Source organism: Leptonychotes weddellii, chromosome 11 (assembly GCF_054177405.1).
Source record: "Leptonychotes weddellii isolate Sample4059 chromosome 11, ASM5417740v2, whole genome shotgun sequence".
NCBI lineage: Eukaryota > Metazoa > Chordata > Mammalia > Carnivora > Phocidae > Leptonychotes > Leptonychotes weddellii.
This window is the reverse complement of record NC_138379.1, coordinates 50460545-50474122: the sequence shown is the minus strand read 5'-3', so window position 1 is coordinate 50474122 and position 13578 is coordinate 50460545. Positions and strand designations below refer to the sequence as shown.

General features: G+C 39.2%; 1 protein-coding gene across 6 annotated transcripts in view; it reads left to right on the top strand.

The window, feature by feature from the left end:
- Window positions 1-13578, top strand: part of PAK1 (p21 (RAC1) activated kinase 1) — a 140755-nt gene that overhangs the window by 64587 nt on the left and 62590 nt on the right. For 4 of the 6 annotated variants that reach the window (XM_031034738.2, XM_031034735.2, XM_006739508.3 and 1 more), the window contains one exon: window positions 10000-10210. In XM_031034738.2, the coding sequence (XP_030890598.1) occupies window positions 10021-10210 (190 nt within the window). In that variant the 5' untranslated portion in view covers window positions 10000-10020. The remainder of the gene's footprint in view (window positions 1-9999; window positions 10211-13578) is intronic. The other 2 variants (XM_081798899.1, XM_031034737.2) reach the window with 1 other exon arrangement.

The following is a 13578-nucleotide window of genomic DNA, read 5'->3' as shown; positions in this document are numbered from 1 at the left end:
AGATTTGTTTAGATTAATCAGATTTGTTTAAAGTATACATGTACAGGGGCGCCTGGGTGGCTCAGTTGTTAAGCGTCTGCCTTCGGCTCAGGTCATGGTCCTGGGGTCCTGGGATCGAGCCCCGAGTCGAGTAGGGCTCCCTGCTTGGCAGGGAGCCTGCTTCTCCCTCTCCCACTCCCCCTGCTTGTGCTCTCTCTCTCTGTCAAATAAATAAATAAAATCTTTAAAAAAAATAAAGTATACATGTACAGTGAAAGCCTGTTATAAACTGTCTTATCATCCTACAAATTTTACTGAGAATCGGTTATCCATTGCTCGTAATTAATATCTTAAGTCTCAGTTCATTGGCCTCTACCCTAGCATTAACAGGCTCCCGTGGTAATATAACTGTGATATCATTGTGAACTTTCAGCACATTGTAGTGTATCTATTGGATAGTAAATTCTAATTCCCCTTACTTTTTTTTTTATTATGGTAAAATATGCATAACATAAAACTTATCATCTTAACTATTTAAATGTATGGGTTAGTGGCATTAAATACTTTTAACATTAGTATGCAACCATCAGCGCCATTCATCTTATAACTCTTCATCTTATAAAGCTGAAACTCTGTGCCTATTAAATAACTCCCCATTCTCCCATGCCACCATCCCCTGGCAGCCACCATTTTACTTTTTGTCTTTATGATTTTGACTACTCTAAGTACCTCATATTAGTGGAATCATATGGTATTTGTCTTAGCATAATGTTCTCAAGGTTCATCCATGTTGTAGCATATTACAGAATTTCTGTCCTTTTCTGAGTAATATTTGATTGTATGTGTATACTACATTTTGCTTATTTATTCATCTGTCAGTGAATACTTGTATTGCTTCCACATTTTAGCTGTTGTGAATAATGCTCTTATGGACATGGGTGTGCAAATATCTCTTTGAGACCCTGTTTTCAGTATTTCTGTGTATATATCCAGAAGTGGAATTGCTGCATCATATGGTAATTCTATTTTTAATTTTTTGAGGAACTGCTATACTGTTTCCCACAGCGGCTGCACCATCTTACATTCCCACCAACAATGTGCAGGGTTCCAGTTTCTCCACATCCTCACCAACACTTCTTGGTTTCTCTTTTTTTGATAGTAGCCATCGTAATGGTGCAAGGTGTTATCTCATTGTAGTTTTGACTTGCATTTCCCTAATGGAACATTTTTTCATGTGCTTATTGGCCATTCATACATCTTTGAAGAAATGTCTATTCAAGTCCTTTGCCCATTTTTGAATTGAGTTGTTTGGTTTTTTGTTGTTGAGTTTTAGAGGATTGATGGGTTATGATGTTTGAGTGATTTTTGATGGAAAAAGAGAAGTGAAGGAAAAAGAGAAGTGAAGGCAGGAGGTACTAATGGATAGTGGATTAGAGCTCAAAATGAAGTCTAGGAATTGTAGTAGAAGTTCTTGAGCAAGTGAGCTGCATGGATAGGAGGTTGTGTTGGAGTATATAGGATTCATTCCAGATGCTGGAGTTGATACACATTTTGGTGATAAGGTCCAGGGTGTGATCATGGGAGTATTGGCCAACTTGGACTGGAGGCCAGCAATTGAAATGGCCAGAGTGTTGGAAGGGTCATCATTGTTGGAAGGGTATAGAGGTCACCTATAATGATAACTGGAGGGGTACAGAAGAGATTGATCTAGGAACTAAAGCCTTTGAGTGAGGTGACCAGAAAGTGGGTCTTAGGCAGCAAGGAAGTGTGATAGCAACCATTGGAGGCTACTCAAAGGAAAGAGGTTTTTACAAGAAGAAGAAAGGAATGGTTTGGAAATAACCCTGAAAATTAAGGACAGCACTGATAGGTTGAGTAAGAGAGAGAAAATAGCTTCCAGTTGAGAGGGCTGCTGGAGAAATCTCTTCTTCAGGTGATAGCCAGGTTCCTTTTAAGAAAAGGAGGCAAGGGGAGTTAGCCTATGACAAATGGGAAGATCCAGAGGAAATAGTGAAAGGGATCCAGAGTCAGGAAGGGGGTGAAGAATTTGATGAGGTTAGAGGGCATACAGAAAAGGTTGGGGGACAAGATTTTGGGTGACTGAGGATGACTGAAGTAAATGAACACTAGAAGCTTGATTGACTTAGTCCTGAGTATCTTTTAGAGGAGAGAGAGCAGTCCATTTTCAAGCTGTGGTTCTTAACACTTCCAAGAGAAAATGTTCCTTTGAGACAGCATGGGGTAGGGGCACTGTGGGAAAATCACAGGATATGTTCAGGCACAGATTGACTAGAAGGTCGTCCATCCAGGAGACAGCTGAGTAGATCCAGTGTTTCTTGGGTGGTTGAACCAGATGGCCTTATAGGTTCCTTTCAGCTCTCAGATTGTATGGGCCTCAGGTTTTAGTGATGATTTTCTTGGTTCAGGGCATCCATTAGGAAGTCTAATGGCTTAAATTTGATTTTTTCCCTTAATTGTTGGGAATAGCTTAATTGGGGCTGCAGGTCAGGAATTTCCCTATATGGTGGGGAGAGGATTATAAGAGCTTTGGTACTGGTTTCTGCAAGTAACTCTAGTGGCTATCTGCAAGGGTGGTAGAAGTGAGGAGGATGTGTAGGTGTGATTGGGGGGGGAGAGGAAGGTGAAGGTACAGGGCTAGCTTAAGTCTTGGACCCCAAATCTCTCTGCCTTTTCCATTTTACTTCTTTGCCTCCCATACTCTCTAATTCCAGGTACAGACCTTTGTTCATTCTGTCTCAAATTATAATTAGTGTAGAAAGAGTGTTTTTAAGAGAATCAGAATAATCAGAGTCTCATCATGTCCTCACTATTTCATTGACTGATCTTAGGTAAATTTCATACTCCTGTGGGTTTCAGGTTCCCAGCTATAAATTAAAGGTTTGAAACTGGCTGATTTTTCAGGATCCTTCTAGCTCCTTTTTTTTTTTTTTTTGTCTTTTTCTGTAAACCAGGCTGCCTTAGTCAATGAACCTTTGCTAGTTACCTAGTGTGTGCCGGGTCTGTGCTGGGTGGGACTTGGAGACATAGAGATTAATCAGACTCCGTTTCATCCCTTGACTTGTTCATGGTCTGGTGGGGTTGATATGAAATATGGACGCTGTTGCATAGAAGTATGTATAAACTGCTATTAAATTTTTGGGAAAAGATAGAAATAGGGGGGCTTCTGTGAAGGTTTCATAGAGAAAGTGAATCAAACTGGGTATTGAAGAATGAGTAGGAGTTTGTTTGGCAGACAAGTTGGGACATCTTAGGCAGAGAGAACAGTGTGGGCAAAGGCAGGGGCATGAAAGCATATTGAGCTGGAATGACTAAGTTTAAGGAATAGTAGAGATGAAACTGGAAAGATGAGTGGGGGATAAGAACAGATATTTATTGGACATCTATTTTGTGCCAGGCAGCTTGCTAGGTGCTTTTATATATATATATATTTTATGCTTTTAAATTCTCTTAACCCAGGGCGCCTGGGTGACTCAGTCCGTTAAGTGTCTGCCTTTAGCTCAGGTCATGATCCTGGGGTCCTGGGATCCAGCCCCATGTCCGGCTCCCTGCTCAGTGGGGAGTCTGCTTCTCCCTCTCCCTACCCCCACTCATGTTCTCTCTCTCTCTCATTACTTTCTCTCTCTCTCAAATAAATAAAATCTTTTAAAAAAATAATTTCTCGTAACTCTATATACAGTCTTATTTGTATTTTACATGAGGAAACAGGGCCAGAAATTAACTTTTATTAGCTTTTCCAACAACCCAGACACAGCCTCCAGTTTTCCTGCCTGCTACCTCAGTGGTTGCTTTCTTGCTGCTGAACCAGAGCAAGTGGTTGGAGGCTACATAGCGGGAGTGCCTTTGCTGTGTCAGAAGGACATCCCTTAGCGAATTCAAGACTGCAGCATTCCAGGTTCCTGCCAAAGAAAACCTCTTGGCACAATTTAATTAAAGATCAGATTCTCATAACCAGGTGTCAAGGGCATGCAATACTCCCCAGTTCTGGGTGGAGTGTTGGTCATGCCAGTCTCAGCTGCTTTGAGTTGTTGACTGACAAATGTGATTAATATGTGGAATAGGTTTTATTTTTTTCTCCTTCCTTTCCCTTCTTCATTTTAAATAATGGACTGAGGGGTTGTTAAAGGTTATCTAGTCCATTCCTTTGCCTTTAGAGTGAACAGTGACACGTGGTGTAGTAGAAAAGGAGGTGGTCCTGTAGTCACACAGACTTTATTTCAGATCCCTGCCTCTGCTAGCTCTGGGTGCCTGGCAGTATCTCTGATATTTTGCTTCTTCTGACTTGCTCACTGTTTTATCCCCAGCGCCTAGCACAGCCTGGCATATAGTAGGTGATGAATAAATATTTGCATGCATGAATGAGAAAAATGATACCAACCAAGTAGATTTCCAAGTTTTCTGTAAATTCCAAAGTGTTTTCTAATGTTAGCTGTTATTAAACTATCAATGCCGAATGATGGCTGAAATGCTATTTGTAAAGATAGTTAGTCCAGGAGGTTCTGTGGGGAAACTTTTTTAGAATTTGAGTAACTCTGTTAGACAGTTTATAGGACTCTCCAAAACTCCCATTGTGTGAGCTCAAGGCATCACAGAGCCCTCAGTGCAGACAGATGGCAGCTGATGCCCTCCTCCAGGCAACACCTCTTTTCTCATTGTCATCTCTCCACAGCCTTGTTAAATCAAGTGTCATCTATTTTTAACATGAGACATTCATTGCGTGGATCTAGAACTGCTTAGAAGGGACCATTTTTCTGACTAGTGCTGTATGTGTTACAGAACATAAAAGGCTCTCTGATCGCTGTGTCCTACTTTTTCATTTTTGTGTTGCATTCTACCACACTGTACCCTCACACATACTATTCCTGTGGTCTAGGATGCATTTGCCGTTATCATTCTCCGTCAAAATTGTCCATTTATTTATTGTCTGTTTTCTTTGGTCTAGGTACTAAACCAATGCCTGGACCTATTTTAGACCAGTTAAATCAGAGCTCAGCAGCAATGGTATTTGCCCCCCCCCACCAGCTTTTTATTAGGAGAAATTTCAAAAGTACAGCAAAGTTGAAAGAATTTTATAGTGAATACCTGTATATCTACCACCTAGATTCTTCTACCATTAACATTTTCATATATTTGCTTTATCACATCCACTATAAATTATGTATGGACATGCATATTATACCACATCCCTGTGTTCATCCATTAATCCATCTTATTTTTTAAAAATACATTTCAAAGTAAGTTGCATATATTAGTATACTGCCCCCTGTGTACTTCAGCTGGTGTTTTAAAAAGCTCCTAGGGGGCTTCTAATAGTCCAAGTCAAAGACCACTAGTCTGACTTATTTATTCTTTAAGCTCCTGCTTTTAACACCACCTCTTCTATGAAGCCTCACTGATCACCTAAATTCAATACTCTCTTTCCTTTTTTGTGTCTTCTGACATTTTACCACTTGTACTGCTCTACAGCACTTGGCCTGGCATTGTGGTTTTCTAGATCCTATGTATCTTGCTTACTAGGCTGTGAGAATGTCTAGAGTTAGATCATATTCATTTATTTATCTCTTTGTCCCTAATTTCTACCATGGCACCTTATATGTAAGTACTCAGTAAAAATTTATTGATTTGAATTGTACTTAAATGAAGAACCTGCGATGATAGCAAAAGGTGTACATAACTTTCACATGGCTGATTTGAGGACCAAGAATTTATTTATCTTCTTTGGCACTTAGACTCATGGAAGACAGTAAATATCAATCAGGTCCAGGCAAACATGTTTATATTGTTCTGTTTTTGCCATTGGCTAGATTTGACTTACCGAAATCAAGAGTAGCAGAGTTCAGGTCAGAAAAGGTACAGAGGGGATAGAATTACCTCAGGTATACTTGGAAAATTCTTTGGCAGAGAGTCTGAAGATACGGGTTCCAATCCCACCTTTAAATTGCTGTATGATCGTAAGCAATTTCTTTTTGTGTTTTGGACCTCAGTATTCCTACCCATTATATGGGAGGGTCAGATTATTAGGTGACCTCTAAAAGGTTGCTTCTGGCTTTGATGTGTATCTTAAAATCTTTATCTTGGCCCTTTTTATATTAGTGGCTGTGGCATCAGATGTGATAAAGTGGAAAGAAGTAGCTGCTGGTATACACACTCCTTCCCTCAGTCCCTGTCCAGTTTCATTCAGTATGTAAAGTACCTTATACATAGTGGCTACTTGAAAAGTGTTTTCTTTTCCTTCTTTTTGCCCTAGCACTGTATCTTTATGCTATTTACAGCAAAGGGGACATAAATCACTTCCACTCCTTGGTTGGCTCTTGACCAGTATCTGTCTAGGGACCATAGAGTGGGAAGTAACAAATTGCAGCTCATAGGTGAAGGGACTTTTATTAGAGTCATAACTAGTAAACAGCAGAGCCAGGACCTAAAAATCCAGATCTCTTGATTTTAGATCCAGTCATCTTTTTATTATATTGCCTTACCGATGGCCTTTTTGAAACTTCACAGTGATCCTGCATTTATGATAGAGCCATTCAGTTGATTCATAATTAATACTTCAGTATAATTAGTTGCTCATAAATTATTCGGCTCCCTGAGCCTCTGGAGCATTGGTAAAATGTGGTCAGTGTGTCTTTCCTTCTGTCTGTTTTATCAGTTTGTTGTCTAGGATGGATAGAGGGGTGCCATCTGAACTATCGTTCTAAACGTTGGCTTTGAGCCTAGCTTTATACTGCAGCCTGTCAGAAGATACTGGCTTGTCATCTTCCCAAATCTTTGACCTGCACAGACTGTGAGAAGATTTAAGATGTGTTTGGTCTCCTTATTTAAGAGTTGAGTATGTTTTTCCTTTCTCCTCTCAGGATTAATCTTTTGGACTTGTTTTCCTATTAAAGTTTACAATGGCATAGTTTTTAAAAATGTGCCAATTATTGTGCTGAATGTAGATGGACAAAATGACCAGGAGGGGATCTATGAAGTACAAAGAGAGTAAAGAATTGTGGAGAAACCACAGGAAGGGACTGGTTGGAGGGCTGCAGGGAAACTGGAAAGTAGTATAGAAACATCAAGTCCAAGTAAGTTCAGAGGAAGGATTGGGAAGGTACAAAGTTGTGTTCTGTGAGTATAGTTGAAGATACTGACAATGTTTAGCATGAGAAAATAGATTTGGGGGGTTTTGAAGGATGATTTCAAGTATCTAAATTTCAGTCTGGGGAAGAACCAATAGACTTTTCTGAATAGCTATGAGATAGGATTTAGAACTAACAGACGTAGTGTTTGTTCATTTATTTGTTTACTTGTTCTTTATTCATTTGTTCAACAAATCTTTATTGATTAGTCTGTGTCAGACCTGGTGTTGGGGATTGAGAAATCAATAAGATTGAACTTTGTTCTTGAGGAGTTGATAGTCTAAGCCTGGCAGAGGAGGGTGTGGGTGTGTGCTGGGGGAGGAGGCAAATGTATAAACAAATAATTGCAGTGCAGTGTGAAATAGATAGAACTTAATATTAAGTGAGAACTCTCTAAATGAAATGACCGAAGATAGAACAGGCTGACTTTTGAGACTGTAGATTCTCTAAAAATGGAAGTTTTCAAGCATAGGCTGGATGACCTAGGCTGGAATATGGTACAGAGGATTCAAGCATTGTATTCCAACAACAGATTTTAGATTTTGATAATTTGGAATAATTTTGAAAGTGGAGGTCTACCCCTGAGAACTCTCCAAGTATGATTGAAAGAACTGAGAAATGAAGAAAAGCCTGTATTAGAAAGGGTGGTGAAGCCTTTCTTGGCACAGTCTTGGGCTATGGTCCTGAAGGGGAGCTACATTCAATGAAGCTGTGGGCTGAAGGACCTAAGAGGCAAGGAAGGGCCTGCTTAGTCTGTCAGGTGGCTGTAGGGAGTATAATTTTGGAACCTGCAGTCCAGAGTAGGAAGTTACACTTGAGAACTTAGCCCATGGAAATTCCCTTTGTGGGAGCGGAGGGACTTGAGTTGGGGCTGGGAAGAAAAGCAAAGGCAAACCTGCAAAGCAAAACCAGAAAAAATGGGTAAAAAGCACACCACCCAGAGAGTTAGTATAGTTTAATAGGATTCTTCTTGCTTACTTAATTTCTTTTGATCAGAAAGAGAAGTAAGGAGGGCGCCTGGGTGGCTCAGTTGGTTAAGCGACTGCCTTCAGCTCAGGTCATGATCCCAGGGTCCTGGGATCAAGTCCCGCATCGGGCTCCCTGCTCTGCGGGGAGCCTGCTTCTCCCTCTCCCACTCCTCCTGCTTGTGTTCCCTCTCTTGCTGTGTCTCTCTCTGTCAAATAAATAAATAAAATCTTTAAAAAAAAAAAAAAAAGAGAAGTAAGGAGTAGTTGGTTTGGCAGAGGTAGGTTAGGATGAGTTACACAAAAGGTGAAGTTTGAATTTGGCCTGAAAGATGAGTAAGATTTTTATCAGTCAGAAGAGGGAGAAATCTTTGACAAAAAGCACTGGGGGATTGAGAGGAGGGGGTAAGAGACTACTTGGCAAATCAAGAGAACAGAGATTTCCAAGGTATAGTTTGAGTGTAGGCTGTGTCCAGGTGTGGTGGCTTAGTTGGTAAGGAACTTTAGCTTTTGTTCTGGGATGTCAGTGATGGATTTTAAAGTAGAGGAGTGCTGCATTTTAGATCACTGATGGCATGCGGAGGAAGAATTGAAGGGGAAAAATGGATGCAGGGGATCATTTAGTCCTGCATTTATTAAAAAATTGTAAAAAAGATTAATAGATTTTGTTCATAGCATTTAAATAATTGACATCTAAAGCAGTAGTATTCAAATCTGGCGGCACTGGGATCATTAATTTTCAACGTTACAGAATTTTGGCCATAACCTAGTTGTACTAAGTCAAAATTTATGGGAGTCAAAACGGCATCTATATTTCTAAAAATCTCTTGGTGATTATTACATTGGTTTATTTATTTATTTTTAATTAGAAACGTTAGTCTCTAAAGCACTATTGTGTTTACTCAAAGGAGCTTATATTCTAAGTAGTCATGGCTAAAGATATAATTTCCATTGTAACCTGAAAGAATAATGAGAGATTTTATTAATTCTGTATACGTACATGCCTGCCCATTGTCAAGGACACTTATTTAAAGTAATAACATCTGTCTTCATTAAAACTATTGGTACCATGTGATACGAATTTTTTCCCTTTTTTAAAGATTTTATTCCTTCTCTTTACCAGAAACATTGGAGATTGCCAGTAAATTCAACACCGTATATGACAGGATGGTTACCGCATTGACTATCATGTATTTAGAAAAAGATCAATTTTTAGAGGAAGAAGATACTGGAGAGATGTTATAGGCCAAGGGTCAGCAAACTTTTCCTGTAAGGGACCAGATAAATATTTTAGGTTTGTGGGCATATAGTCTCTGTTGCAACTACTCAACTTTGCCATTGGGATGTGAAAGATGCCATAGACAATATGTAAATGAACAGCTGTGTTCCAATAAAACTATTAACAAAACTGGCAGCTTTATGGACTCTTGATATAGTGATACAGTCCATTCTAGAGAGGGAACATGATTTTCCTAAGGTTACAAAATTAGAGGTTGGGAAAGGGTCACTATGTGGAATTCTGTTAGCAGTTTTATTTAATGAATGAATAAATGGAACCCAAGTGGCTAAGGAATTTCTCTAAAGCTAGTAGTGACACTGGGATTCCTACTTAGTTTAGCTGGGCCAAATTTCTACCTTTTAAACTACATCATGGTGGTTTTCTGTGCTCTCCAATGTCTTAGGTAGAGAAAAAGAAGAACCTTGTGAATTTTCAGCAGTGCTTGGCACAGAGTAGGTATTAAATCTTTGAGTATTATTGATTGAATAAGATGGCGGTAGTTATGGTATGTGGTGGAAAGGCTTGAGCTGGGCCCTTGAGGATGGGTTGTATAATTTGGATTCTTTAAAATTTTTCAACATGTATTTCCTTTTGCATGAAAATAATAAAAGAGTTATGTTCTTCTCTCTGATTCCAGTAGCTGCTGGTGGTGGTGACAATGTCAAATAACGGCCTAGACATTCAAGACAAACCCCCAGCCCCTCCGATGAGAAACACCAGCACTATGATTGGAGCTGGCAGCAAAGATGCTGGAACCTTAAACCACGGTTCCAAACCTCTGCCTCCAAACCCAGAGGAAAAGAAAAAGAAGGACCGATTTTACCGATCCATCTTACCTGGAGATAAAAGTACAGTATTTCATTTCTTTCTCACCATTTATATACTTAAAACAATTTTTTCTGGTAGCTTAGGTAAAAGGACTGTCCTTTCCTTTACTTAATTTTCCTTTAATACCTTTTTCCCCCTTAAATACTTCCCTTGTCTTTCTTTCCTAAGGCAGCTGAAGTCAAATAGAAAATAGACTTATTTTTATACCTTATTAACTATTGCTGAGCAAAATTCTAAGAAAATAATTATGCTGTTGCTGGAGTTTGAACAATCTGAAGCCATATGTTTATAAGTTATAAAACTTTTATGAACTCACAAAATATAAGAAATACTGGAATGGCTTCATTTGGAAATGTTTTTTTCCAAGCTAGTGTCATTTTTGGAATGTCTTCTTTCTGGATTCTTGATTGCCTCTTCTTTATTCATATGTCCTCATCTCACATCTAGATTTGGAGATTAAATATCAGTAAGAAGGGCAAGTAATCTCTGGGAAAAAGAAGCAGGACTCAGTATGAGTTTACTAAGAATAGGTCATACTAGGTGGGCTCATTTTATTAATAAAACTTTCAGAAGAATAATCAGGATTTTAAAGATTTTATTTATTTATTTGAGAGAGAGAGGGAGAACATTGGCAGGGGAAAGGGGCAAAGGGAGAGGGAGAAGCAGGCTCCCTGCTGAGTAGGAAGCCTGATGCAGGGCTCAATCCCAGGACCCTGAGATCATGACCTGAGCCGAAGGCAGACACTTAACTGACTGAGCCACCCAGGTGCCGCAAATAATCAGGATTTTAACAGTGTATCTGATAAAGTTGCTGAAATCCTATGGACAAGATAGTGAAATAGAGGTTTGGGTGTCCACATTGATAAATGATTTTTGTTTGACTACCCAAATATTTATTTAAGTGGCTCTTGATATGAGGTAAAATTCTCAGTCATGCTTGCAGGGCCTTTTCTTGTGGCGTGTTGATGAAATTGGCTTTCTGTTTATAAATAGTTATCATGAGCTTCTGATTTAGATGGGCCTGGTTCAAATCCTGGATTCATCACTTACCAGCTCTCTGACCTTAGATATGTCAGTTAGCTCCTTTGACTTATAGTTTCCTATCTCTAGGAAAGATTGGGATTTTCATATCTCTAAAATTGGGATAATATTTCACAGGGTTGTTGTGTGAAAATTACATGCAAATTTCCTAATTAAGTACCTTCCACACAGAAGGTACTTCATTTTAATGTGCTTTCTCTTTACTTCTTTATTGAAGCTGGGAGGCATAACTAGTAGACTATATGATAAAATCAGAATTAGGATTCTGAAATAGTAGGCCAGATATAACAAGCACAATGGTGAATTGTGGAAAATATCCTATATTGCAGAAAAATATAACTGCATAGTTATAGATCAGTGTAAGATGGTAGATGATGTATCATTAACCAAATAAGGAACACAGAAAGAGGAACAAGTCAGGAGGGTTGGTAGTTGAAGAGAACAGGAAAGATTTTAAACACATTGCATTTGAGGTGAAAAGATAATTTTAGACACTTTGCATTTGAGATGTCTTGACACAGATGTCTAATAGGCAGTGATATTACATATAGGAAATGATTGTTGAATAACTGAAATGAGAACTATTGAGCATTTTTATTATTTTGGGCTTTATCTTTGTGTGTGCTTACCCTATCCCCTGTTCCACCTTCATAGTGAGCTCTTTTGGGGTCTAGTTGGAAGAGATATGGGTAAGTTGCTTAGTTTTCATTTTTTGGCTAACTCATTTACGTAGTAGCTGCCAACTTCCTAGATACAGGGGCTATGATCTAGGTGGTGTTACTCTGCCCTAGAATCTTCTCCCATGTATGTAGCCACTTTGTTTATCCCTCAGTTTAGGTGTGTGCTTATTTTTAACATTGTGCTTTATCAACCATAATTTTTAATCTCTGTAAGTAAGTAGGTCTTCAGCCCAAGTTTCTACATGTAGTAAAGAGAACTCTTGAAATTAAAAAGTTGGAATTGTTCTTGCTGACTAGGAAGATAAGAAGAGTCCTGCTTCGTAGATAGCATCAAAATTAAAAACTTTTGTACTTCAAAGGACACCACCAAGAAAGTAAAAAGATAATCCACAGAATTGGAGAAAATTTTCTTAAATCATATATCTGATAAGGACTTGTATCACAAATATATAAAGAGCTATTATAACTCAACAATAAAAAGACAACTCAATTACTCAATTAAAAAAATGGGTAGGGGCGCCTGGGTGGCTCAGTTGGTTAAGCGACTGCCTTCAGCTCAGGTCATGATCCTGGAGTCCTGGGATCGAGTCCCACATCGGGCTCCCTGCTCAGCAGGGAGTCTGCTTCTCCCTCTGACCCTCATGATCTCTCTATCTCATTCTCTCTCTCAAATAAATAAATAAAATCTTAAAAAAAAAATGGGTAAAAGATCAGAATAGACATTTCTCCAAAGAAAATATACAAATGGCCAATAAACACATGAAAAGATGCTCAAAATCATTAGCTATCAGGGAACTGCAAATCAAAAGCACAGTGAGATGTCACTTCACACCCACTAGGATGGCTGTAATAAAAAGATAATAAAAAATGTTGACAAGGATGTGGAGAAATTGGAACCCTCATACACTGCTGGTGGGAAGGTAAAATGGTACAACCACTTAGAGAAGTCTGGCAGTTTCTCAAAAGATTAAGCATAGAGTTACCATGTGACCTAGAAATAGAAACATATGTCCACATAATACTTGCACATGAATGTTTATAGCAGCATTATTCATAATAGCCAAAAAGTAGAAATTACCCAGATATCCATCAACTGATGAATGGGTAAGTAAAATGTGGCATATCCATACAAAGAAATATTATTTGGTAATAAAAAGAAATGAAGTTCTGATCCATGCTGCAACATGGGTGAACCTTGCAAACACTGGGTTAGTGAAGAAGTCAGTCACAAAGGGCCACATATTATATGATTCCATTTATATGAAATATCCAGGCAAATCCATAGGCAAAAAGCAGATGCATGGTTGCCTAGGGCTGTGGGAGGAGGTAGATGGGGTTAGGGGGTATGGAGTTTCTTTATGGGGTGATGAAAATATGAGGACCACAGGGGAAGGGAGAGAAAACTGAATGGGAAGAAATCAGAGAGAGAGATAAACCGTGAGAGACTCTGGACTCTGGGAACCAAATTGGGGGTTACAGAAGGGAGGGGGTTGGGAGGATGGGGTAACAGGGTGATGGGTATTAAGGAGGGCATGTGTTGGGATGAGCACTGGGTGTTATATGCAACTAATGAATCATTGAACACTACAACAAAAACTTATGATGGGGGCACCTGGGTGGCTCAGATGGTTAAGCGTCTGCCTTCGGCTCAGGTCATGATCCCAGGG